The sequence below is a fragment of the Pipistrellus kuhlii genome, unplaced genomic scaffold (assembly GCF_014108245.1).
Source record: "Pipistrellus kuhlii isolate mPipKuh1 unplaced genomic scaffold, mPipKuh1.p scaffold_m20_p_10, whole genome shotgun sequence".
In the NCBI taxonomy this organism is placed as follows: Eukaryota; Metazoa; Chordata; class Mammalia; order Chiroptera; family Vespertilionidae; genus Pipistrellus; species Pipistrellus kuhlii.
The window spans coordinates 18,947,499-18,971,095 of NW_023425405.1; the positions used below are offsets into that span (position 1 = coordinate 18,947,499).

At 45.5% G+C, this 23,597-nt stretch overlaps 1 protein-coding gene across 2 annotated transcripts; it reads right to left on the reverse strand.

Moving 5' to 3' along the window:
- Positions 1-3,742: 3,742 nt before the first annotated feature.
- Positions 3,743-23,320, reverse strand: ZC3HAV1L (zinc finger CCCH-type containing, antiviral 1 like). Of its 2 annotated transcripts, none has more exons than XR_004986304.2 (5): positions 22,898-23,319; positions 21,245-21,380; positions 18,520-18,778; positions 15,281-16,102; positions 3,743-3,754 (listed from the first exon to the last, which is right to left on the reverse strand). XR_004986304.2 is itself a non-coding variant. In XM_045577206.1 (5 exons), exons 1-5 carry the CDS (start codon positions 23,263-23,265, stop codon positions 13,279-13,281), a joined length of 909 nt encoding a protein of 302 aa, XP_045433162.1. In that variant the 5' UTR covers positions 23,266-23,320; the 3' UTR covers positions 7,581-13,278. The 2 variants fall into 2 exon arrangements, 1 of the variants encoding a protein (XP_045433162.1); XM_045577206.1 differs by lacking the exon at positions 3,743-3,754 and adding an exon at positions 7,581-13,298 and having other exon boundaries at positions 15,977-16,102; positions 22,898-23,320.
- Positions 23,321-23,597: the final 277 nt, after the last annotated feature.

The window sequence follows — 23,597 nt, forward strand, 5'->3', positions numbered from 1 at the left end:
CAGGCGCTGTCTACACTTTTCCTCACTCCTTTCCCTCAAACTCCAACCCCCAATGAACAAGTTGCTACAGATCAGCTGGCTCAACTGCCTGCCCACGCTCTCCACGGTCAGTTCTCACTAGAGCCCCAAGCCCGGGGCAGTACTCCTGAGGCATGCCAGGAATCCACAGCAGAATCACGGCAACAGTTGGTGAACGCCGTTTTTGGAATCGCCCTCATCCTTTGGCACTCGACTAACTCCAGCTCACACATGACTGTGTTCTGAAACTCATCCACGCTGGCTCAGCCTCAGAACGAGAATGATTGTCATCTAGCTCACCTTGCCATTGGTTTAGGTCAATTCCATGAATAAATACAGCCAAGCCCACACGAACTACATAGCTTTCCTTGCTTCTCTAGGAAACTCCACACCCACTCAGATTCCTGGATAGACAGGACACCCTTCCTGGGAGAGCTCGCTGCTCCAGAGGCTCCCGTTGCTGTGGGCGGGGCATCACTGCTCTGGAAAGCCTCCCCTGACTTCCCCGAGCTGAGTGTGTGGCCCTTCCTTTGTGCCCCTTCAGGCCACATGGAATAAAACTCCACACGTCGGTAAGTTCTTCAGGGGCAGAGACCTCCTTGTCTCCATCTCTGTTATTCTCCGGTGCCCAGTGCAGTATTTGGCAGGTTGTAGGGCTCAATTCATGCTTGTAGAATGAATGAATGGAACTATAAGAACTAAGCTCTAAGCTAGTTTCTTCCCTTACTTCATTTCTCCCTGGTCCCCAATGAATAATTAACCTAATCAATCAATTAGGAAAGCATGAGTGTGTCCACATATGTTTGGCACCAGAGCCAAGAGGGATGCCACGTCTACTTAACCATCCTTACACTGACAGAGTAACTTTTTGTACTTCAAAGCATGTCAAGAAACGCTGGCACAGCCCGGATGGCTCAGGGGTTGAGTGTGGACCCATGAACCAAGAGTTTTATTGCCCATCAGGGCACATGCCTGGGGATTCAGGCTTGCTCCTCAGTAGGGGACTGCAGGAGGAAGCCAATCGATATCTCTCTCTATTTCTCTCCCTTCCCCTCTCTCTAAAATAACTAAAAATGTATTTTTAAAAAAGAAAGGAATGCTGGACTCTGCTATATGCTATGAAACACCAGCTGCAGACTGTACATTAAAGACATACCTGGCAGAAACTTGGCCTTGGACAGCACTTGGTAAGCGACTGTAACTGGCACCACCAAATGTTTGCTCAGCTCGGTGAAGGCTCTCACAGAAACAGAGGAAGAACACGGTCTCTGCCCTTCAGGAAAGGTCAATCTCCAAACAATAAGACAGGCTTACAAAATCGGAGTTTTATAGGCTCTGGACGAAAGCCGGGAGAAGCTGGACGATGAAATTATCTGCCCACAAACAACTGTGGGTGGTACATCTGTTCTATAAATCCGTACTGTCCAGTGAAGTAGCCACGAGCCACAAATGGCTATGAGCACCCACAGTGTGGCTCTTGTGACTGATGAGCTCAATTTTTAATGACATTAAATTTTACTTAATGTTAAAAATCCACGTGTGGCTAGTGGCCGCCTTGACCAGAATTGAACCTAGAACCTTTCAGTCCACAGGCTGACGCTCTACCCACTGAGCCAAACCGGTTAGGGTCTGTTTCACCTTTTATTTATTTAAATTTTAAAAAATATAATTTATTGATTTTGTACAGAGAGGAAGGGAGAGAGATAGAGGGTTAGAAACATCGATGAGAGAGAGTCATCCATCAGCTGCCTCTTGCACGCCCCCTACGGGGGATATGCCCGCAACCAAAGTACATGCCCTTGACCAGAATCGAACCCAGGACCTTTCAGTCCCCCAGCCGACGCTCTATCCATTGAGCCAAACCGGTTTCGGCCTGTTTCACCTTTTAATAACCATGAAATTTTGAGCATGATTTCCTAAAAATGGAAATGTCAATACCTACTTCATAATGTAATACGAAAAACATTGAAGCAGGTAAGTCACTCAGCAGTGTGACTTGCATCTAATTGTGAACAATGATCATTACTATTGTTCAATTCTTTGGCAGAATTGTATTTAAGAATTTTTTTACACATGAAATTCGCTTCCAATATAATTTTTTAAATATATTTTTACTTATTTTTAAAATGTTTTATTGATTTTTTACAGAGAGAAAGAGAGAGGGATAGTTAGAAACATCAATGAGAGAGAATCATCGATCAGCTGTCTCCTGCACACACCCCTTCTGGGGCTGTGTCCGCAACCAAGGTACATGCCCTTGACTGGAATAGAACCTGGGACCTTTCAGTCCACAGGCTGACGCTCTATCCACTGAACCAAACCGTTTTCGGCTCCAATATAATTTTTAAAGGAATTTTTCTTTTTAGTGTTAAAACTAGCACCTATTTACCTCATGAAGTTAATTTGGGATCATGTCTTATTTCTCATTTTCCTAAGAAGAATTTTAATTTATTATGCATTATAAGAAAAGCAAAATATCCAGAGAAGCCAAGTTATATTAAAATTATCTGTAATCTCACCACCTCAAAAAAAAAAAACTGTTAACATTAGACCATATGCTCTTCCAGATACTTTAAATGCATAAATGTGCACGCACACACACACAACACCGATAGAATACTGGGATCTGAATATACACAAAATTTTCTGTTTCATTCAACAATGTATATAAACATCTTTTCAACATAATAAAATATTTTCAAACATCATTTTTTTTAATAGTGGCATTGTATTCCAAGATATTAACCTAGTCTAAGTTGTTCACCAAATTCCCTAATGTGGGACAGTTAGGTGGTTCCCAATATTTTACTATTATAAGCAATGCTACACCAAACATGGTGCTATATATGTTTATTAGCCCTTGGCCCTTGCTTTGCCTTTACCCGCCATGCTGTTTGCTCCAGGAAACTGACCTTTGCAAGAATCACTCATTGGCCTTCTACCCTCTCCGCTTCCTGTGGGTCGGCCAGTGGGGAAGGCACCAGCAAGAAATCAGATAATGGGAAAAGGAAGGGGCAAGAGTGCTTATTCCCCCGGCTTCCTCCCTAAAGCACTAATTGGCTAAGTGCTTGAACACAAGACCTGAAGCGCATCTGTAGGCGATTCTCTCCTGTGGCTTCTCTCCTTGGGTTGTGTAACAGCCACCCCCTTGTACCTTTATGCTTTGGATGACATCCTAAGTGATGTCCCCATCCCTGCTAATTTAAACGCTCTGCCTTTCTCTGGTTTCCCTTCACCCTGCTCAGGCCTGTATAATAGTCCTTCATTCAATTCTCCACACTTACCCAGTCGGTGTGCCATCTGTTTCTTGTCGGGACCCTAACAAATATGAACAGCTTTGTGGGTCAATTCCTCTGCCCATCTTTTATTATCACACAATAAATTCCTAAAACTAGAATCATTCAAAGTGCATGCTTATTTTTTAGACCTTTTATAATAATGCCAACTTGTCTTCTACCATATCCTTCCTCCAGCAGTACATGGGAATCACCCTACCAGCCGCCTGTTCAAGTGGATATTACTTTTGAACATCAGACTCAGTTTATTTTTTTTATTTCCAGTGCAAGGAAATACTCTTCTATTACAACCCTGATTAAGCTGCTAGTCTAGTACTTTTTCAGAAATTCCTATTCTAAAAAACAATAAAGTCTTTGCCCTAACTGGTTTGGCTCAGAGGATCGAGTATCAGCCTGCAGACTGAAAGGTCCCAGGATTGATTCTGGTCAAGGGCATGTACCTTGGTTGTGGGCATATCCCCAGTGGGGGGTGTGCAGGAGGCAGTTGATCGATGTTTCTCTCTCATTGATGTTTCTAACTCTCTATCCCTCTCACTTCCTCTCTTTATTAAGAAAATAAATAAAAAAAACAATAAAGTCTGTCTAAAAATATAGTTCTACATGTTTTTGTTCAACAAAAATTTTAACTTCTATACCTGAGGATTTTTCCCCCATTGATTTCTAAAGAGAGTGGGAGAAAGGAGGAGGGGAGAAAGAGATAGAAACATCAATATGAGAGAGACACATTGATTGGTTGCCTCCCAGATGCATCCCTACTGGGAATGCCCTTGACCAGGAATTGAACATGAGACCCTTTGGTCTGCAGGTAGATGCTCTACCCACTGAGAGCAAAACCAACCAGGGCAGCTGAAGTCTTTTTTAAAATAAAGTGTTTATTGGCCCATTGCTAGCAAAAAGATGATGGTCTTGGGCATCAAGGCTAAACCACCAGCAGCAAGGCTAATACCGTGTTTCCCCGAAAATAAGACATCCTCTGAAAATAAGACCTACTTACAGGTTTCCTTCTGAGTGAAATATAAGGCATCCCCCCGAAAATAAGGCCCCATCTAGGCTAAACATGAGAGATTTGGTCCACCGATTCTGAAAGAAATGGAGTCACAAGAAATTCAGGAATTGGATTGTTATGATGATGTTCCAGAAGATGACATGATTGTCATTAAATAAATGAGTAAATTCTTGATACTGTAGGATTCAGTTTGTCTGGTTTGTGTTGACAACTACCGTACTACTGTGCCGTATACAGGTAATAAATTTCCTTTATTTTCATTTAACAATAAATGTATACTGTATTCTTCTTCATGGAAAAATAAGACATCCCCTGAAAATAAGACCTAGCGCATCTTTGGGAGCAAAAATTAATATAAGACACTCTTATTTTCAGGGAAACAGGGTAGAAAAGACAGACAAGTTGGGGAAACAGGGTAGAAAAGACAGACATGTTCTTAGTCCTAGAGTCTTGCCAAAGTAGGAGGTAGGATAAGCCAGTCTGAGAGGATTTCTATTAGCCATAGACAAACGGGTGGCTGGGAGCAGGTGAAGTGGGGCTCGTCCTGGGACAGGCGCAGCAGGGTCAGTGAACAAGAAGTGGAAGCTCCTGGCGTTTGGTGGATGCCTGGCTATCCTTTCCTTTCAGGTGATCTCAGAAATGGCCTCGTGGGAGTTAATTAGATCGTCTAGAAATAGCCATCTGGAAGTTAATTTAATGATTCCAATGCACACTAAGAAGTGCTAGCAGGTGTTTTTTTTTTAATTGTGTGTGTGTGTGTGTGTATATATATATATATATATATATATATATATATAGTTTTTTTTTTTAATATATTTTGATTTTTTACAGAGAGGAAGGGAGAGGGATAGAGAGTTAGAGATGTCAATGAGAATCATCAACCAGCTGCCCCCTGCACACACCCCCACTGGGGATGTGCTCGCAATCAATGCACATGCCCCTGACCGGAATCGAACCTGGGACCCCTCAGTCCGCAGACCGAGGCTCTATCCACTGAGCCAAACCAGTTTCGGCTGTTTTTAAATATATTTTTATTGATTTCAGAAAAGGATAGGGAGATAGAAACATCAATGAGAATCATTGATTGGCTGCCTCCTGCACCCCCGCCCCCTACAGGGAATTAAGCCCACAACCAGGCATGTGCCCTTGACCGGAATGTACTGGTACCCTTCAGTTCGCAGGCTGAAGCTCTATCCACTGAGCCAAACCAGGTAGGCCTGAGCAGTCTTTTGTTTGGCTGTGCGCTGCAATTGTTAACTGAATAACCCCCCTTTTCCATTTCTTCCTTCCACCCTCTGGCCTGTTGTAATTTAGGACATCTCAGAATTTTCTTGTCACTTTTAACAAACAAAATATATGAGAAAAAGCATGTATAAAAAGTATCTACCCCTTTAGAAAAACAAACCCACAGAAAGGCTACAAAGAGCATTTACCATTGCTCACAGATCCACAGGTCACCTGAGCAGGTCTCTGGTCTTGGATGGGCTCACTCATACATTGATGGTTCATTGCAGGGCCAGTAGACAGCTTTGCTAATCGTGGCTGAGCTCTCACTTGTTTGGGGAACAGCAGGCTGGAGGCTGGGGCAACTGGACGCTCCTCCAGGTCATCTCCTCCAGCAGCAGGCTAGTGTGGGCTTCTTCAGAGGGGGTTCCAAGAGAATGAGTGGAAGTGTCCAAGGCCTCCGGAATCCTGGATGTGGAACCATCACTTCTGTGTTCTGTTCCTCCGCACAAGGCACATGGCCCGCCCAGATTCCAGGGAAGGGGAAACTCCCTCTTGATGGGAGGAGCTACAAAGTCACATGACAAAGAACATGGATATAGGGAGGGACAGAGTATTAGACCATTTTTAAAAAATATATAAATTTTATTGATTTTTTACAGAGAGGAAGAGAGAGGAATAGAGAGTTAGAAACATCGATGAGAGAGAATCATCGATCAGCTGCCTCTTGCACACCCCCTACTGGGGATGTGCCCGCAACCAAGGTACATGCCCTTGACTGGAATCAAACCTGGGACCTTTCAGTCCACAGGCTGACGTTCTATCCACTGAGCCAAACCGGTTCTGGCTATTGGGCCATTTTTACAACCAATCTACCATTGTAGTTGCCATTGCAGCACTGGCAGAATAAGTGTTAAATATTATTATGAATGACCAGGTGGCAAATCCAGAGCCAAGTGACCACCAGTATATCACCAAGTACTGGATTTGGGTGGATCACTAATGCCAACTCCTGCCTGTGAAGGACAGAATGTGTTTAAAATATTGATTAACCATGTTTTTAAGTTTCTGTGCCTGAGATTTGGATATCTGGGGCCTTGCAGACTAGAGAAGGCTTGCCCCTCCCAGGGTAAGAGGCTTCATAAAACTCCTAGAGATAGAAAACAGCGTCCTCTCCTCCCATCCCCACGCTCTCTCCTTCGCTTAGTATGCAAGCTAACTAATCCAGGGCCCACGTCCCCCCACCGCCTGCTTTGCTTGCTCTGCCCATCATCTCAGAGCTCAGCATCAGACAATTAGAGGCAACCCCTGCACCCTAGAGCCCATGTCGTTATTCAAACTAACCAACCCTAAACCTGCTTAACCTACTCATCCACTCCGGTGTCTTCTCTTCACCTCTTTCTCCTTCTCTCCCCTTTTCTCCACCTCTGCCTGTGACTGGCCCTGGTGTTCTCTCTTCTGCCTCTGTAGTATGATTGCCCCTTCTCTTGGGAACTGTGAGCAATATACTGTCTTTTCTCCAATATACTGTTGGCCTCGGCATACCAGAATGAAAACAAAATCTACATTTTAAAACAGACATTGCTTGCCTTGGATGTAGAAACTGTAGCGTGGCTGTATGACCCATGGGCAGAGTCAAGACTGACAGGAAAAACCACCGACAGGAGGTAACCAGCACTCACCCATTTGAATAAAAGTCAAAAGCCAAAGGTCAGGAATGAAGCACAGGACCCAGAATCGGTGTTGACACCAGGAGACAGTAACATGGATTTAGTTGCCAGGCAGTTGAATTTATTCTGGCTAATAGCTTCCTTCTCACCTGAAACTTCTTAAAATTGGGCATAGAGACATCTGATCAACATAGAGACAAAAAATGGGAAGGAGGCTGGACATGGGGTGGTAAGCACATGATACAATATACCAGCGATTTTCAGCCTTTTCCATCTCATGGTACACATAAACTAATTACTGAAATTCTGCAGCACACCAAAATATATAGGTATAATTTTGATTCATTCACACCAGATGGCTATTGTGTTGGCTGCTGTCATTTTTAATTTGATAATCTAAGAGAGAAAACATCAGTGTCCCTAACTAGTCAGGTATGGCATGTTTTAAACACTCTTGTGCACACCGGTTGAATATCACTGCAATATACAGATAATTATAGAATTGTACACCTGAAACCTATATGATCTAATTGTACACCTGAAACCTATAATCTAACGCACCCTAATAAATTCAGTTAAATAATAATGAGTAATAAATCATATCCAACTTAAAAGGGAAGAAGCCTTCATTTATGAGTTTACTATTGTATCCTTCTAATAAACATTTTTTTTGTGTGCTGGTTAAAAATCTATAACAATAAAAGCATTCCAGATGACCTTTAAGCTGAAGCTGGGGCTGCGGGAGCCGAGTCCTTTGCATGAATTTTGTGCATTAAATATATAAATAAATATGCAATTAGGAGGTAACCAGCAATTAGAAAGAAAAGAGAGAAAAAAACATAGAGCCAAAAAATGAAGGAGTTGACAGGTGAACAAAGTTGTGAGCAGATAGTTTTACCCTATTGGGAGTGAGGATCAAAGAGAATCCAGAGGGTGGGGAGGATATAGATGAGAAAGATGTTCAAACTCTCTATATAATGCATTATATATAGAGATGTCCATATGTATTATATGTCATACTATGTAAACATACTATATATATGTATATGATAGACATTCCTAACTCCCAAAATAGATAATTAACATTGTGATTATTAAAATTACAGAAAAATTTATTCATGGTTCTACCAACAACGAACACTTCTAATGTACTTACATATGTGTTCATAGATCAACAGCAGCTTGACAGGGAGGCCACGGAGCAGAAAAAGTGAAACAATATATTCAATACACACCAAACCTCCAAGATCAGGTAAAAATAGAGGCATTTCTGAATAGCAGAAAATGGACTTTGGTTGTCCTCATCTCCAACTTGTAGTTAGTTTTGATGCATATAGTTATGGGAGGTGGAGAGATAAGCTCTGACCTCTAAATGAGCCCAATACCCAAGGCTTATATGCCACATCCTGTTTTGTCTTCTCATTGCAGAAGATTGGGTAGCAGATACAAGCCTTTCATATGTCAAAGATACAGATTTTATAGGGAAAACATAAATCCCTTCTCAGAGACAAAAAAAGGAAAATGTGCCTACAAATTCACTGCTGTCTTAATTTGGCCTCCTCCCAGTCATGCCTCTGGGAGGTCCCTGGAGTATAACCCCCGCTGGTTGGAATCCCTCCCCTTGTAAGGGGTTAACCTTATAACTTAGTACAGATCTTGGAGCTGAAATAGCAGTCCTCATGATAGTTGACAGGTGGCGAGTACATTCCCAATGGGAAAAGCATAAGGTTTTGTTATTCACCAACCCCCAAGTGGAATGAGTGGCAGGAGATGGACAGACCAACTGTCTTACCTGGAGAACCTGTAAGAGCAGGACACCTCTGAAATTCAGCCAACATGTTCCTTCTTCCACAGAATGGGCAGAGCCAGGTGGACCAGAATGCAAACCATCAGGGACAAGGTGGTTGGAAGTCCATGGAAGCGGACACTTCCCTCCATAAACTGAATGGCAGTGGCTGGTGTACAGGGAGGTTCGGGGCAGAGGGCGGAGGAGAAAATGACCACGAAGCTGGTGACGACAGCAGGGATTAGCGGAAGGGACGGTGCACGGGTCTGTGATGAAGTGCTTCTGCTGTAAACTTTTGACATTCAGTGGTTACAGGTGAGGGTGTCTCAAGAACTTGGCCTGCCATCTGCCAGCTGACGCTGCCCTATTGTCTTAGAAGCAAAACGAGGCCCAGAGGCATGGAGTGGCATCAACCATCAAATTATGGCTTTTCAGAGGGCATGTCTGTTCCAGGGTGGATTGCTTGTGGTGACTTACCAGCAGCATCAATTGCCTCATTGGATGAACCATAAGCAATATCCATTGCCACAGAATGAGCTTTTCCTTCCCCGATAAAGGCACAGGGGCGCGCTCTCTCTCTCTCTCTCTCTCTCTCTCTCTCTCTCTCTCTCTCACACACACACACACACACACACACTCCCATACTTTGCTGATCCAATCAGGGATTATAAATGCTACACAGTGAATCAACCTATTTCCTTAACCCAACTTCACCAGAAGCCAATGTTGAAAAAAAGGGACAGCATGAAGAGCACCTGTGATAGGGTGACCAGTTGGCCGGCTGTGCCTGACATTGTTGAGGGAAACCGCTCAGTCCTGGGCAGCCAGGGACAGTCGGTTCACCGTAGCCTAAGCCACGCCTGAGCCTGAACGACGTAGCCACTCTGCCCCACATCCACGCCTTTCCTGACCCAGGGGCTCTGTGCTGGTCTGGGTCCCTCCAGCCGCTGGCCAGAACGAGAACTCTGCAGTACCTTGGTTTGCCTCCATCGTCAGCATGCAGTCAGTGTTGAGCACATCTCGGGGGAAGCTGTCAATGTATGCCAACATCAGAAATTCTATAGCATTCTTAAAGGGACAAGCCCCCCACATCCACAGCAGCTCAAGGAAGACCGCCTGTCTGAGCTGCCTCCTGTGGTGACTGTATTATAGAGTTGACAATATTAACCGGGGCGTCCTGGAGGCGCACTATCACCTTTGCCCATTGACGTTAGGCGTGGCCATGTGACCTGCCATACCTCTCCATGTAGGATGATACGTTCCAGCCCTGCTGTGCACAGGGTGGCCACATGACCCACGCAAGGAGAGTAGATAGACCCTCATTGTAAGAGTCAGCTTGAGGTTTCTTCCTGCAGGACACCAGCACTGGTCCAGACGGCGTCTACTCTGTCAAACTGGGTCCCAAGGTGAAAAGGACATGGAACGTAACTGAAACCAACCACCATGAGCACAAGTGAAAAGCAAATCTTAATTGCTGTCATGAGATTTAATGGTTGTTTGCTAATGTGGCCTAACCTAAACTATCTTAATGATATATCTTTTTTTTTGTTTTTGTTGATGTTTTAGAGGAAGAGGGAGAGAGACAGAAACATCTATGGGAGAGAAACATTGGTCAGCTGCTTCCTGCATGCCTCCTATTGGGGGTCAAGCCTGTGCCCTAACCAAGAATTGAACCAGCAATCTCTTAGTGCATGAGTCAACGATAAAGCAACTGACCCATAGCAACCAGGCAATGATGATATCCTACGTAATAATTCTATATAATAAAAGGGTAATATGTAAATTGACCGAACAGCAGGACAACCAGTTGTTATGACGCACATTGACCACCAGGGGCAGATGCTCAACACAGGAGCTGCCCCCTGCTGGTCAGTGCACTCCCACAGGGGGAGTGCTGCTCAGCCACAAGCCGGGCTGATGGCTGGGGGGCGCAGCAGCCTGCCTCCGTGGTAGCACTAAGGATGTCTGACTGTGGCTTAGAATGGATAGCGATCTTAAGCCGTCAACTGGGCATCCTCCGAGGGCTCCTGACTATGAAAGGGCGCAGGCCGGGCTGAGGGACCCTGAGCCCCAGTGCTCGGCCTCTAGTATCTTTACATTATGTGTGAGCTCTGATGGGTGATGCGTCTTTGAGTTGGAGCGGTTTGGACACTCACTGGATTCTCCGTGGAGAGTCCTGGAGGGAAGAGGAGGATGGTGGGCTGTGAAGCCAGGGCAGCTGTGTGGTGGGACTCTATGCGCCTCCGTCACCCAGGTCACTAACACAGAGCGCTCTGCCCACGCAGCCAGCAGCCGCTGTCCCTGTGCCTGGTGCTCCAGTGCAGGGACTCCTCAGCCAGCGAGGTGAGTGAGTGATGGGGAGCCCAGCAATGCAGCCACTTGGAAAACTCCTTCCCACCTCCTGTGACAGGGTAGGTGTGAGGAATGGGGTTACAGTGGGTGCAGGGGCTTATGGCTGGAGACGCAGTGACCCAAAGAAGCCCAGCCAGACACTGTTTCCCGAAGAAGTTTCAGATGTCAGGAACCCCAGCACCTGGAGAGACCAGAGGGAGCAACGTGAACATATTGAGACGAGATCGAACAAGGAAGATGCTTTCTGTTTTCCGGTGTGCAGTGATGGGCCTGGAGAGGTGTGACCCACAGGATGGTCTGTCTGAGGCATTCCCGAGTTTTCCTCGACCAGAGGAGCCCCTCCAAACCTGAAAGCAGACACGGTCAACTCAGGTCAGCAGACGCTTCCCTGAACCGAGGCCTGCCATGTGTATGAGAGGGAGGCAGTCTCACTTTCTGCATAAAACAAAAATGTACTGGGACATAAACACCTGAGAGGGAACACCTCGGAGGCCCCAGGAGAATAAAACTTTATCCTTGTAAGATAAATGCACGGTCAGTTCACACACACACACACACACACACACACACACACACACCACACACTCATACAACCTGACCATGCAGATAATCTCAGTAAAGATAAAACATCAGAAACTGCACACAGCATCATAATGCTAATGCCTAGCAGATTAAAATAGAGCCTTTAACGTGTAGTTAAGTAGCAATTAGTACCAATGTACTTTTCTAAATGCCTGCTCAGAAGAACTCATTAGAAACAAAAGGTACCCTGTGTCTTCCATCCCAATGGAAGTACCTTCAGCACACGCTGCTGGAGAGTGGCAATCCCCACACTGCTGAGAGGGTCAATGGTCCAGCCACTTGGGCATTTTCAAAATGCTTTTTTGACTAAACTATTCATACCTCTGGTACAGGATAGCCACATCTAAGAAAATGATCAGAAGCGCAGACAAAGATTTATGTACCAGAATGTAGCAAACAATAATATCCAACAACAGGACTATGATTAAATAAATGATATATATAAAAAAATTTAACAAAATCATCACATATAATTGTTAGTGCTTTCAATTATATAGGAAAATGGTTAGCAAATAATGTCAGTTCAAAACAACATAACATGAAATTGTATATATGGTATACTCTCAATATTTAAGAATATGTACATGAAAAAAATGACTGAAAAAGATATCTTAAAATACTAACAGTGATTGTCTCTACACAGTAGTATTATGGATAATTACTTACTTCTTAATACATTCCTGTATTCTCCAAAATTTCCATAATGATATATTATATTAAAAAAATTTTTTTGTAAAAGTATTCCTAAATAATATTAAAGAGTAACTCAATGAGACAATAATACATTATTGTTAACATAATAATAAATGTGAGGTGATAAATGTGCTAACTAACCTCATTGTAGTCATCATTTTGCAAGTATAAATGCATGAAATCATAGCCTTGCACACCTTAAACTTCCACATGTTATGTGTCCATTATTTCTCAAAAGAGCTGGGAAAAAATTAATGACATTATAAATCAGTTTACAAAAACTCAAAACAGCACTCAGAAAAAAAAATATACTTTGAGTATATAGCAATAAAAACAAAAAAAATTACTAAATGCACATATAAAATACAAATGAATTTTATTTATAAATGTATAGATTTACATACTTAAAATATCTAAATACCAGTTAGAATTCCCAAGAAAATAACATTTCTGTTCAATCATAGGGAAAAAGCACAAGGCACTGCAATACAAAGGAGTAAGTGCTATGCTAGAGAGCTGAGGACTCTCCTTAACCGGCATTTAAAGAACCAAATTTTACCAGGTTTTAAGGCAGGTGAAGGGAAGAAGGGGGACACCGAGAGAGAGGGAACTTACAAACGCAGAGTCACAGGATCAAAAGCCGCAAGTAGGTCAGCACACACAATATTGGCCTGCATTTTAAAAACGTAATATTTAAAGATCAGAAAATCTGGCTTTCTGGCTTCTTTTGTCAAAATGGACAATTGAACAAACTGGACCAAGTTCTCACACGAAAAGGAGAGGCAGTGGCCCCCTTTCGATGGGACAATTTGCCACAGCTCTTCCTCTTTACCCCCTTCCTCTTACCTCCAGCTCATTTCATCCATAACTCCCCTTTCTGGTCCCTGTAGCTGTATGAGTTTATGACTCATATCCTACGTGACCGGGACCAATAAAAGTAATGGCAGGAAAAAGCAATATGATTAGGACTGGATTTCAAATGATCAACCAGGCAGCAAAAGGGAAGGCAGAGGGAGAGAAGGGCGTTAAGGAGATCAAAGAAATCCACAAAAGTCTATTACATCAACAATTGAAATGGGGCATCATGGAAGGAGAATAACCTAGCACCTCCCACAAAACACTCACAAGACCTGAAAACCACCGAGTTCTACAATAGAAGAGGTGAGGAGGGTTTTAAATAAGGCACGCAGGGGGAATGTGAAAAAAGGCATTGACAAGGATAAAAATTTGATAGATTTTTGAAGGGGAAAATCTCCAACATTAGGTAACCAATCTGACATTGGGAACAGGAGAAAGAAGAGTATTAGGGCACTTTGCAGGTTTTGGGCTTAAGTCATTAGATGTGAAAACGTCAACATTTTTTTTTTTTTTAAAGGGGGAAAGGAGAACAGTTGGGAGAAATGTAATCCTTCAATTTAGAATATGTTGAATTTGTGGAGCCTAGAGATGTATAGCTTCATCTCATAAGGCCCAATAAATTGCCAAAGAAAACTTATCTCTGAGTCTAACTCTGTAACAGCTGATTGTCAGGTATGATTACATAAAATATTTCTACAGAATGAATACCAAAAAACTAAAATTAAAATATTATAGAATTGAAGAAAATATTGCAACAAAGATTACAAAGGGTCAGTAACTTCATATATAAGCACATAATTATAAGATACATGAAGGAAACACAATAATATAAAAGTCTACCAAGTCTCTTAATGTGAAGGATATGCATCTATCTACTACACTGTTTCCATTAAGAACTGAAGATGGTTTACAACAAAAATATACGTAGTACAAGGATATAATGTAAATAATGATGCTAATAAAATGTAAAAATACTTTTTAAAAAAAATTAGCACCAGGAGAAATCAGAAAGGAAGGAGAAACAAGACATGCACGCTGTGAGGGCTTTCAGAAACACCACTGTTGACAACCAAACCGAAAAGAGTAACAAAAGTTGCATGACTTTCACTGTCCATTAGGAGAAACACAGCAATTTCTCCTTTTACAAAGGATATTTTTTAAAAAAATACTTCCCCCAATGCAAAAGACAGAATTTCACAACAAAAAACTTTCTAAATTAAGTAAAGTTAGCCTTACGAAAAACTCACTACCTTGCCCCTATTTCTCAAATGTCATGCTATTGCAGGACAGGTAAGTATTTCTAAAAACACTCCACACAGACATTTGGGGATGTCGCGACAGCAAACACAGGGAAGGGTTCCATAAAGTGCTGCTCTGGGGTACCCTTTGATGGGAACAAAGAACCAAACATCTGAGCATCACCAGAGGAAGACATCTGGGAGAGGGAAGATGGGAGAGGGAGGGGGAAGTGAACATGAAGAGAGCGAGGTATATAGATCTCTGATGGTCCATCGTGATCCATAAAAGAAAGAATACAATTTTGAGGAATGGATGAACTACACATCCTTCAAACCTCAGCAATTGGGCTTTGGACAAAGTTTCATAAGAGCAGAATAGAAGTGAGGTAGAAATCTCTGGCGAACACCCAAAAGTTATATACTTTCCGGGTTGCCTGAGGATGTAACCACAGAGATGAATATTATATGAGCACAGCCTTTCATAAAAATTAAGGAGCCTAACTAACGGCCATCCCACACTGGCACAAAGGAGGTAATTACAGGCCCCCGTAATTAACAAAATGCACAAAACAAAGACCTACAGAAAGCAGGCACATACAAATATTCACTCGCATATACATTTGAAGAAATGCAAACCAAAAGACAGCAACTATCATTTTGCAACTATAAGCTAAGCAAAAGACTAACTTTAAAAATTCAATATTGTGTGGATTATAAGAAAAGAGTTATATTCAAAATGTTAGAATCAAAATTTCCCAGAATAAGGGAAACAGTTAAGAAAACTATGATATACTAATATATCTGTGCATAAAAGTGATAAATATGAACAAATATGAGAAGATGCTTATGAAGTCAACGTACTCAAACTGTATATATGGGCATACAAACATGTGGATGGGTCACACAGCCAGTCAGCAAAACCTGCCTCTCTAAGAGCTCTGCCGGCCAGCCCGGGAAAGCTCTCGGGAACTGCCGTCCCAGGGCTTGCCCAGCACTGACTCCATCTGCACCCCCGTTTACCCTCTCTTTGCCTGCTCAAGGTCCAACCTCATCCCCAACCGTACCCTCCACATCTGACAATGTCTCCTTTTCTGTCTCCTTTCACTCTCACAACACCCTGTGAGGTAGGTATTTTAAAGAAATCATTAAATGAATGAATAGCTACAAATCAAAGCTCAAAACGGAAGCTTTGTTTTCAGACCTTCCCACTGGACAAGCTTCTTCTTCCTTCAGCGACGTACTTCACGGTTTACCTGCGCTTGGCTTCTTGGCCGCCTGGGCAGGGGCAGAAGCCGGGGGACGGGCTTCTGCAGCCCCAGGAGCTGGTCTTCCTTGCTTCTCAAGGCCCTGGGAGTGCTCCACAGAAGCAGATGAATTATCTAAGAAGAAGAAGAGATGAGCTTTCCTAAGACACTCCTTGTACCATTTCTAAATTTCATTTCTTATTGGGAGCATTCATCCAGCGAATCAGACCTCAGAAAGAAGTCTCAATTTGGAGAGTTTGTGTCTTCTGGATTCAAAATATAGTAGCCCTAGCCAGTTCGACTCAGTGGAAAGAGCGCTAGCCTGCAGACTGAAGGGTCCCAGGTTCAATTCCGGTGAAGGGCACACGCCTGGGTTGTGTGGGGTGTGCAGGAGGCAGCCAATCAATGATTTTCTCTCAACACTGATGTTTCTCTCTCTCTCTTTCTCCCTTCCTAGCTGAAATCAATAAAAATATATTTTAAATACACACACACACACACACACACACACACACACACACGTATATATGTATGTATTAAACACACACAGAGCAAGCAGAAAGAAACTATTGCATAGTTAGGGGAGAGCCACAAAACAAGAGCAGATGAAGATAATGACAGGCCCTATACATAATACAGAGCAGAAGGTCCCTGCCACCATTCAGGGTCCTTAGATAGCCTCCCACACCAGCCTAGGCAAAGCCCTCCCCACCTTCTCCCCACCTGCCTAGCAGGTCAGCCACTGCCATCCCAACATAAGCAAGGTCCATAGTAAAAGCTTAGAGACTCTGATTTGGTGATACGGTTTTCCCATCAAGAATTCTCCTGAGTCTACCACCCAGTGAAACTGATCTTCAGCTACAGGCAAATCTAACAGAATAAGTAACCTGAATGCATTCTAATGAAAAGAACACCAGCCCAGACTGGTTTGGCTCAGTGGGTAGAGCATCAGACTGCAGACTGAAAGGTCCCAGGTTCAATTCTGGTCAAGAACATGTATCCTGGGTGCGGGTACATCCCCAGTAGGAGGTGTGCAGGAGGCAGCTGATCGAAGTTTCTAACTTTCTATCCCTCTCCCTTCCTCTGTAAAAAAATCAATTAAACACACACACACACACACACACTCACACACACACACACACACACATATAAATATATATATATAAAAGAACACCAAATCATACTTTGTAGACCTTAAAAAGTGACAGACTAAGCAGCGAGATGGGAAGATGGTTATGATGTTGTACAGAGTGACAGTTTAAGATGCTAAACCAAAACATATTTTAACTACAACTGGACTAGTCTTCATAGAGTAACAAAACTGAAGGGCTTTTGAGTAAATGGTAACAATTACTATGCATTTCAATGAGCGATCTTTTGCAATTTTTATCTTTATTCTATGATCCAAATTTTTCAATAATGTGCTTAAAATCTCCTAACAATTAAAAAAGAAAAAAACTTTAATTCAATTTAATATTAATAAAAGCCATCCCTTACCTTCCTAGTCACTGGTCCATCTCCCTCCTCTCTTTTCCTAATGGAGCTCTTAAGACTGGTCTATCTGCCTGCCGAAACCGATTTGGCTCATTGGATAGAGCACATGTGTCAAACACAAGGCCCACGGGCCAAATCCGTCCCGCCAGGCCTTGCAATGTGGCCCGCACCACGCTGTCATCACTGCACTCCACTGCGTTTCCATCACAATGACAGTTTATGACTGTTCAGTAAACAATTCGGCCCAAAATTTAGGCTGGATTTTAGATTTTGGCCCCTTCTCTGATTGAGTTCGACACCCCTAGGATAGAGCGTCAGCCTGCGGACTGAAAGGTCTCAGGTTCCATTCCGGTTAAGGGCATGTACCGTACCTTGATTGTGGGTACATCTCCAGTGGGAGGTGTGAAGGGGGCTGGGGTGCAAGAGGCAGCTGACCGATGATTCTCTCTCATCGATGTTTCTAACTCTCTATCTCTCTCTCTTCCTCTCTGTTAAAAAAAAAAAAAAAAAGAAGACGACGACGACGACGACGACGACGATGACTGGTCGATCTACTTCCTGGCCCCCAACTTACCAAGGAGCTACACTGCTCAAGCACGGGACAGGTGGCATCAGCTGGCAGCCCTGAACATAAACTCCATCCCTTCCCTGCTTTGGTGACAATCACAGTTCTGTATCATAAAACACTGACTGTCCTTGACCTGCCCTAGGACAGAGCTCGACACACGTGAAGTCCTTTCTCCCCAGACTCACTTTCAGGTCAAAATTAAGTGTGAGGCCTGGCCAGCACGGCTCAGTGGTTGAGCATCGGCCTATAAACCAGGGGTTCACCATTTCAATTCTCAGTCAGGGCACATGCCCAGGTTGCAGGCTTGATTCCCTATGCAGGGCGAGCATACAGGTGGGTAGCCAACCAATGATTCTCTCATCATTGATGTTTCTCTCTCTCTCTCCCTCTCCCTTCCTCTCTGAAATCAATAAAAATGTGTGTGTGTGTGTGTATGTGTGTTTAAAAACTACATCAGTGACAGAGTTTTGTCTACCTCTGACATTCTCACCTTTATTTTCCAGCATCTTGTGCAGCTTCTCGTGCCTGTAGGTAGAGATGATCTGGAAATTGACGACACTGGAAACATTCAGTCCTTGGTCCTCCAGCAGCTTCAGGGATGCGGCGTGGATGAGCTGGTGGGACCGTTTGCATTTCTGAAGCCTGCACTCCCCCCTGACGAAGGACTTGCACACGTGAAACTTGTTGCATTTGTCCTTGAGGATGCAGTAGCCATGCAGGGCTTCCCCTTTGTTGTAGCACAGACAGACCTGGGAGAGAAGTGAGGCAACGCTGAAAACACTGGTTTGCACTGTACCTTTTAAGCCAATAAATAACAATTTCTCTAACTGGCAACCTCTGGTCACCAATGGCTGTTAAAATCACTGGGTGGGCCCTAGCCAGTTTGGCTCAGTGGATAGAGCACGGGTCTGCGGACCGAAGGGTCCCAGCTTCTATTTAAGTCAAGGGCACATACCTCGTTTGCAGGCTTCTCTCCACCCCGAACCTGGTCAGGGCGGGTGTAGGAGGCAACCAATCGATGTGTTTCACTCATGTCAATGTTTCTGTCTTTCCCTCTCTCTTCCACTCTCTGAAAATCAATGGAAAAAATACCCTTGGGTGGAAAAAAAAAATGCACTTTTTATAAAATCATTGGGGGGAAGGCAGATGGGTAGTTACTCCCGCCCAGATCTCCCCCCAGCTGTTGCTAACTCACAGCTGCCTCTCTCTGATTTTGACCTTCTGTGGACCTACCTTCCTGTCCCAAAGTCTGTAGCCAATGAGTGAATTCTAAGCAGGTATAAAGGCTGGCCCTTTGCCGCCATTCTTCAGTGTGATTGCAGCTCGGGCCCCACAATGAGTCAAGTCAAGGCCTGATTTTGTCTTGTGTGTGTAGCTTGTCCTTCCCTGTAACCTGCTTCCTTTTTTTTAAATCTTAGCAAGTTTTTGCAAGGAGCCCTACTTCAAGAAATCACACACCTAAATCCCTGTGTGGGGAAACCAACCTAGACAGGTAGTGGGAACAGACAATTCGTCAGCCAGACAAGGGCATTTTTTTAGGAAGCATTATTAATAATTACATTAGGGCAACAGATGTAAACTGGGTCTGACCCAGGCGAACCAAGATCCTCCTGGTGGGGACCTTTATAATGATGGGTCAGGCTGTCAACTCTAAACACACGCATCGATCTTAAGCTCACGCACAGAAAAGATGAGCAGGCATTGTGTCCCTCCTGGCGACGCAGTTGGAATGCTCCTGACTCAGGACATACCTGGCCTGGCTTCACCCATCTGAAGAAATGAGAAAGGGGATGGGCGCCAAGAAGAAAGCTCCCGGCTCCTGGGGCTGATGCCAGTGCTGCCTGTGGGTACAAGATGCTGCCCTGAGGGCAGCCTCTGCCATCTGAACCACAGGCTCCAGCTTTGGGCCTTTCTCCCTTCCAGACCCTGCAATCTCTTAGTTAAAATGGGGCCACAGCCACAAACTACCCTCTCCTTCCCAACACCTCCCTTCTTCTCCTCCCTCCTCTGGCAAAAATCACTGTGCCAGACTAGAAAACTCAACTTTTAATTGGTGGTCTCTTATAAAATTTTATTTTAGGGGTTCTAACTATTTTTTAATAAATACATTTTTAATCCTCACCTGAGGATATTTTTTTCATTGATCTTGAGAGAGAGAGAGAGAGAGAGAGAGAGAGAGAGAGAGAAGGAGGAAGGGAGAGAGAGAGAGAGAAGAAGGGTGGGAGAAATGGGAGAGAGAAAGAGAGCTAAACATCAATGTGAGGGACCATCCACTGGTTGCCTCCCCCACAAGCCCAATCAGGACCAGGGCTCGGACCTTTAACTGAGGCACACGCCCTTGACCGGGAATTGAACCCAAGACCCTTCACTCTAACCACTGAATAAACTGACCAGGGCTTTAATTTATGTATTGATTTGAGAGAGAGAGAGACATTGGCCTGCTGTTCCATCCATTTATGCATTCATTGGTTGACTCTGGTAGTGCCCTCATGGAGGATCAAACTCATAAACTTGGAGCATCAGGATGATGCTCCAAACAACTGAGCTACCAGGCCAGAGCTAGAAATCCAACTATTTTATTTTTAAAAAGTATTTGTGTCTAGCTAAACAGATACAAACATACTAACTTCATTCACCATTATAGCAGTTATAATGGGTATTTTTTAAGTATAAAACTGAATCATGTTGCTTTGAAGCAATTAAAATTTACATCTAAGGCCCCCCAAAAAGTAAATGGGGGTCAATATTTGTAACAAATATGACCAGAAAATAAATTTTTATTATTAAAGACATCTTATAAATTAACAGGAAAAGACAAATGCCTCAAAAAAAAAAAAAAAATAGGCAAAAGCATAAACGGGCAATTCACAAAACACCAGCTTCGTAAACAGACCTAAATTCAAATCTGCCATTTATTATGTGACCCAAGGCAAGTTAATCTATCCTATCCGAGACTCAGTTTCCACACCTAAAAGATGGGGGCAAGTTATTAATGTATATAAATTGCTTAGCATCTAGTAAACACTCAAAAAACCAAGAGCCTTTATAATTACTTCTATACCATGGGGGAGTCCATCCCTCCCTGAGTATAAGAATCCAGTAAAACCAGAGAGTCCGAAAAGGTCACCATCCCACCCCCCGTACACCTGAGGCTGCCTGCTCTCCCCTGACCTTTCCACTGGGCAGACAGGGAGGGTGGCTCCTTGGTGACTCACCTCTGGTAAAAGGCAGGGGTCGTTCTGTAAGAGCAGAATCCGAAGCTGGGCCTCATTGAGGCCAAAAAGCCCATGGTTTTTCAGCACTTGGATGTTGACAGGTGTGTGGATATCATGGGAAAGGGTACAGGTAGACCTGGAACACAAAGGCTCTGCATCAGAAGCCTAGTCAGTGGTCAGCAAACCCATTAGTCAACAGAGCCAAATATTAACGATTGAAATTTCTTTTGGGAGCCGAAAACCGACTTCTGCGCGTGGGCCAGGAAGTTTCAATCGCACAGTACATGCACGCGCACGCGCACACACGTGGCATTTTGTGAAAGAGCCACACTCAAGGGGCCAAAGAGCCCCATGTGGCTCTCGAGCCGCAGTTTGCCGACCAGGCCTAGGTGAAGCGGCCAATCTGTCCAATTCTTTGCCTACAGTCACTTTCAACTTGCATGTGAAGTCAATAAACAGGGACACCAGGTACTGCAGCCTGACAAGCTCTGGTAATAGGAAAGCTGGGTTGATGCAACTCCGCTCCCAAGGTCATCTTCGTTTTAAACGAGGATATTGAAAAGCCAAGGGTAGCCCCCACCCCCAGTCGCCCGCCCTGACAGGGGGTGCCCACCTGTTCTGCAGGTGAGTGCACTTGTCTGCCCACCACCACAAGCCACCGACGTTAAAAAGAAGGACCGCCCTCACCCCCACTTTGGGGAGCTGGAGTAAACCACGCGAGGCTCAGCAGGCCTCTCCGAAGTCAACCACCTCTCCGTTTCCTGGGGGTCGGACCAGATAGGTCTTTATAAACCCAGAGAGGAGAGATTAGCTTCCGTAAAACTTCGTGACTGGGTGGGAGGAGGCAATCTCTGCATAAAGGGCCCAAGGCCCTGACGGGATTCGCAAATGCTCCCCCAAAAGAAGCACCGGAGACAACTCTCAAGTCCCAATCCTGGCTTACCAGGGCCGAGTCACGGAGGACCCGCGCGACCAGGGATGAGAAGCGCCTAAGAAATCCAAACTGGCCGAAACCGGTTTGGCTCAGTGGATAGAGCGTTGGCCTGGGGACTGGAAGGTCCCAGGGTCGATTCCGGTCAAGGGCATGTACATTGGCTGCGGGCACATAGGGGGTGTGCAGGAGGCAGCTGGTCGATGTTTCTCTCTCATCGATGTTTCTAACTATCCCTTTCCCTTCCTCTCTGTAAAAAATCGATAAAATATATATTATTTTTTTTTAAAAGGAAAGAAAAGAAATCCAAACTGCCCTGAGCTCCCGCCTCCTGCGGCGCCGGAGCTGGGAACACAAGCCAGGCGTCCCCCAGGCTTCCCTTCCGCCCTTTCCCAGGAGGGCGCCACCCCCGGGCCCCCGCTTCCAGCCTGAGGGTCTAGGCCCGAGAGGGGGGGGTCGTGATACCGCCTGCGTCCGGGAGGACGCCCGCCCCGGCCCCCCGGTCACCGGGCCCCCCGCGCCCCCGGCTCCACCGCCCCGGCCCCCCGCGATCCCCCCTCCCTCGCGCCCTCGGACCCCCGCGTCCCCGCCCCCCGCGCCCCCGGACCCCCGCGCCCCACCGCCCCCCGCGTCCCTCGCGTCCCCCGCGCCCTCCCGGCCCCCCGCCCCCCCGGCCCCCCGCGCCCCCGGCCTCCCGGCCCCCGCGCCCCGGCCCCGCTCACCAGCAGTCGCGGTGCGGGCACTTGCCCTGCATGTGGCGGCGGCAGAGGTGCAGCTGGGCGCAGGCCTGGCACTCGCCGCGCTGGTAGCGGGCGCACAGGCGCGCGGAGGACACGGCCACCACCCGCCAGGCCGCGGGGCCGCCGCCCGCGCCGCCCGCGCCCGCCGCCACCTCGGCCTCGGGGTCCCAGGGGCCCGCGGGCACCGCCACCTCCTGCAGCAGGAAGCGGTCGGGCCCCGCCTGGCGCAGCACCGCGCCCAGCCGCGCCTCCGACAGCTCCACGTGGGCGCGCAGGTCCGGCAGGAGCATGCGGCCGCCGTGCGCGCACAGCACCTTGGTGAGGAAGGAGCACACGGTGGGCTCCGCCATGGCGCCCGCGCCCCGCGGCCAGCGCGCACTCCAGGCCAGGCTCCTCCCAGTCACGTCCGCGGTCTCAGGCCGTCGGGAAGGGCGGGGGCCGCGGTGCCCCTGGAGGCGGACCGAGCAGGGATAGTGCTCAGAACTGTACTGAGCTCCTGCTCGGTGCCAGGCGGGCCCCAGCCTGGGGGGGAAGAGGGGGTTGGATGAGGGGAGTGTCTCGCAAACAAATGAGAGAATTTGAGGGACTGGTAAGGGCTGCAAAGATGAAATAGATGAGTTCAACAAAAAGTCTTTAAAAAAAATACATTTTTATTTATTTTTTACAGAGAGGAAGACAGAGG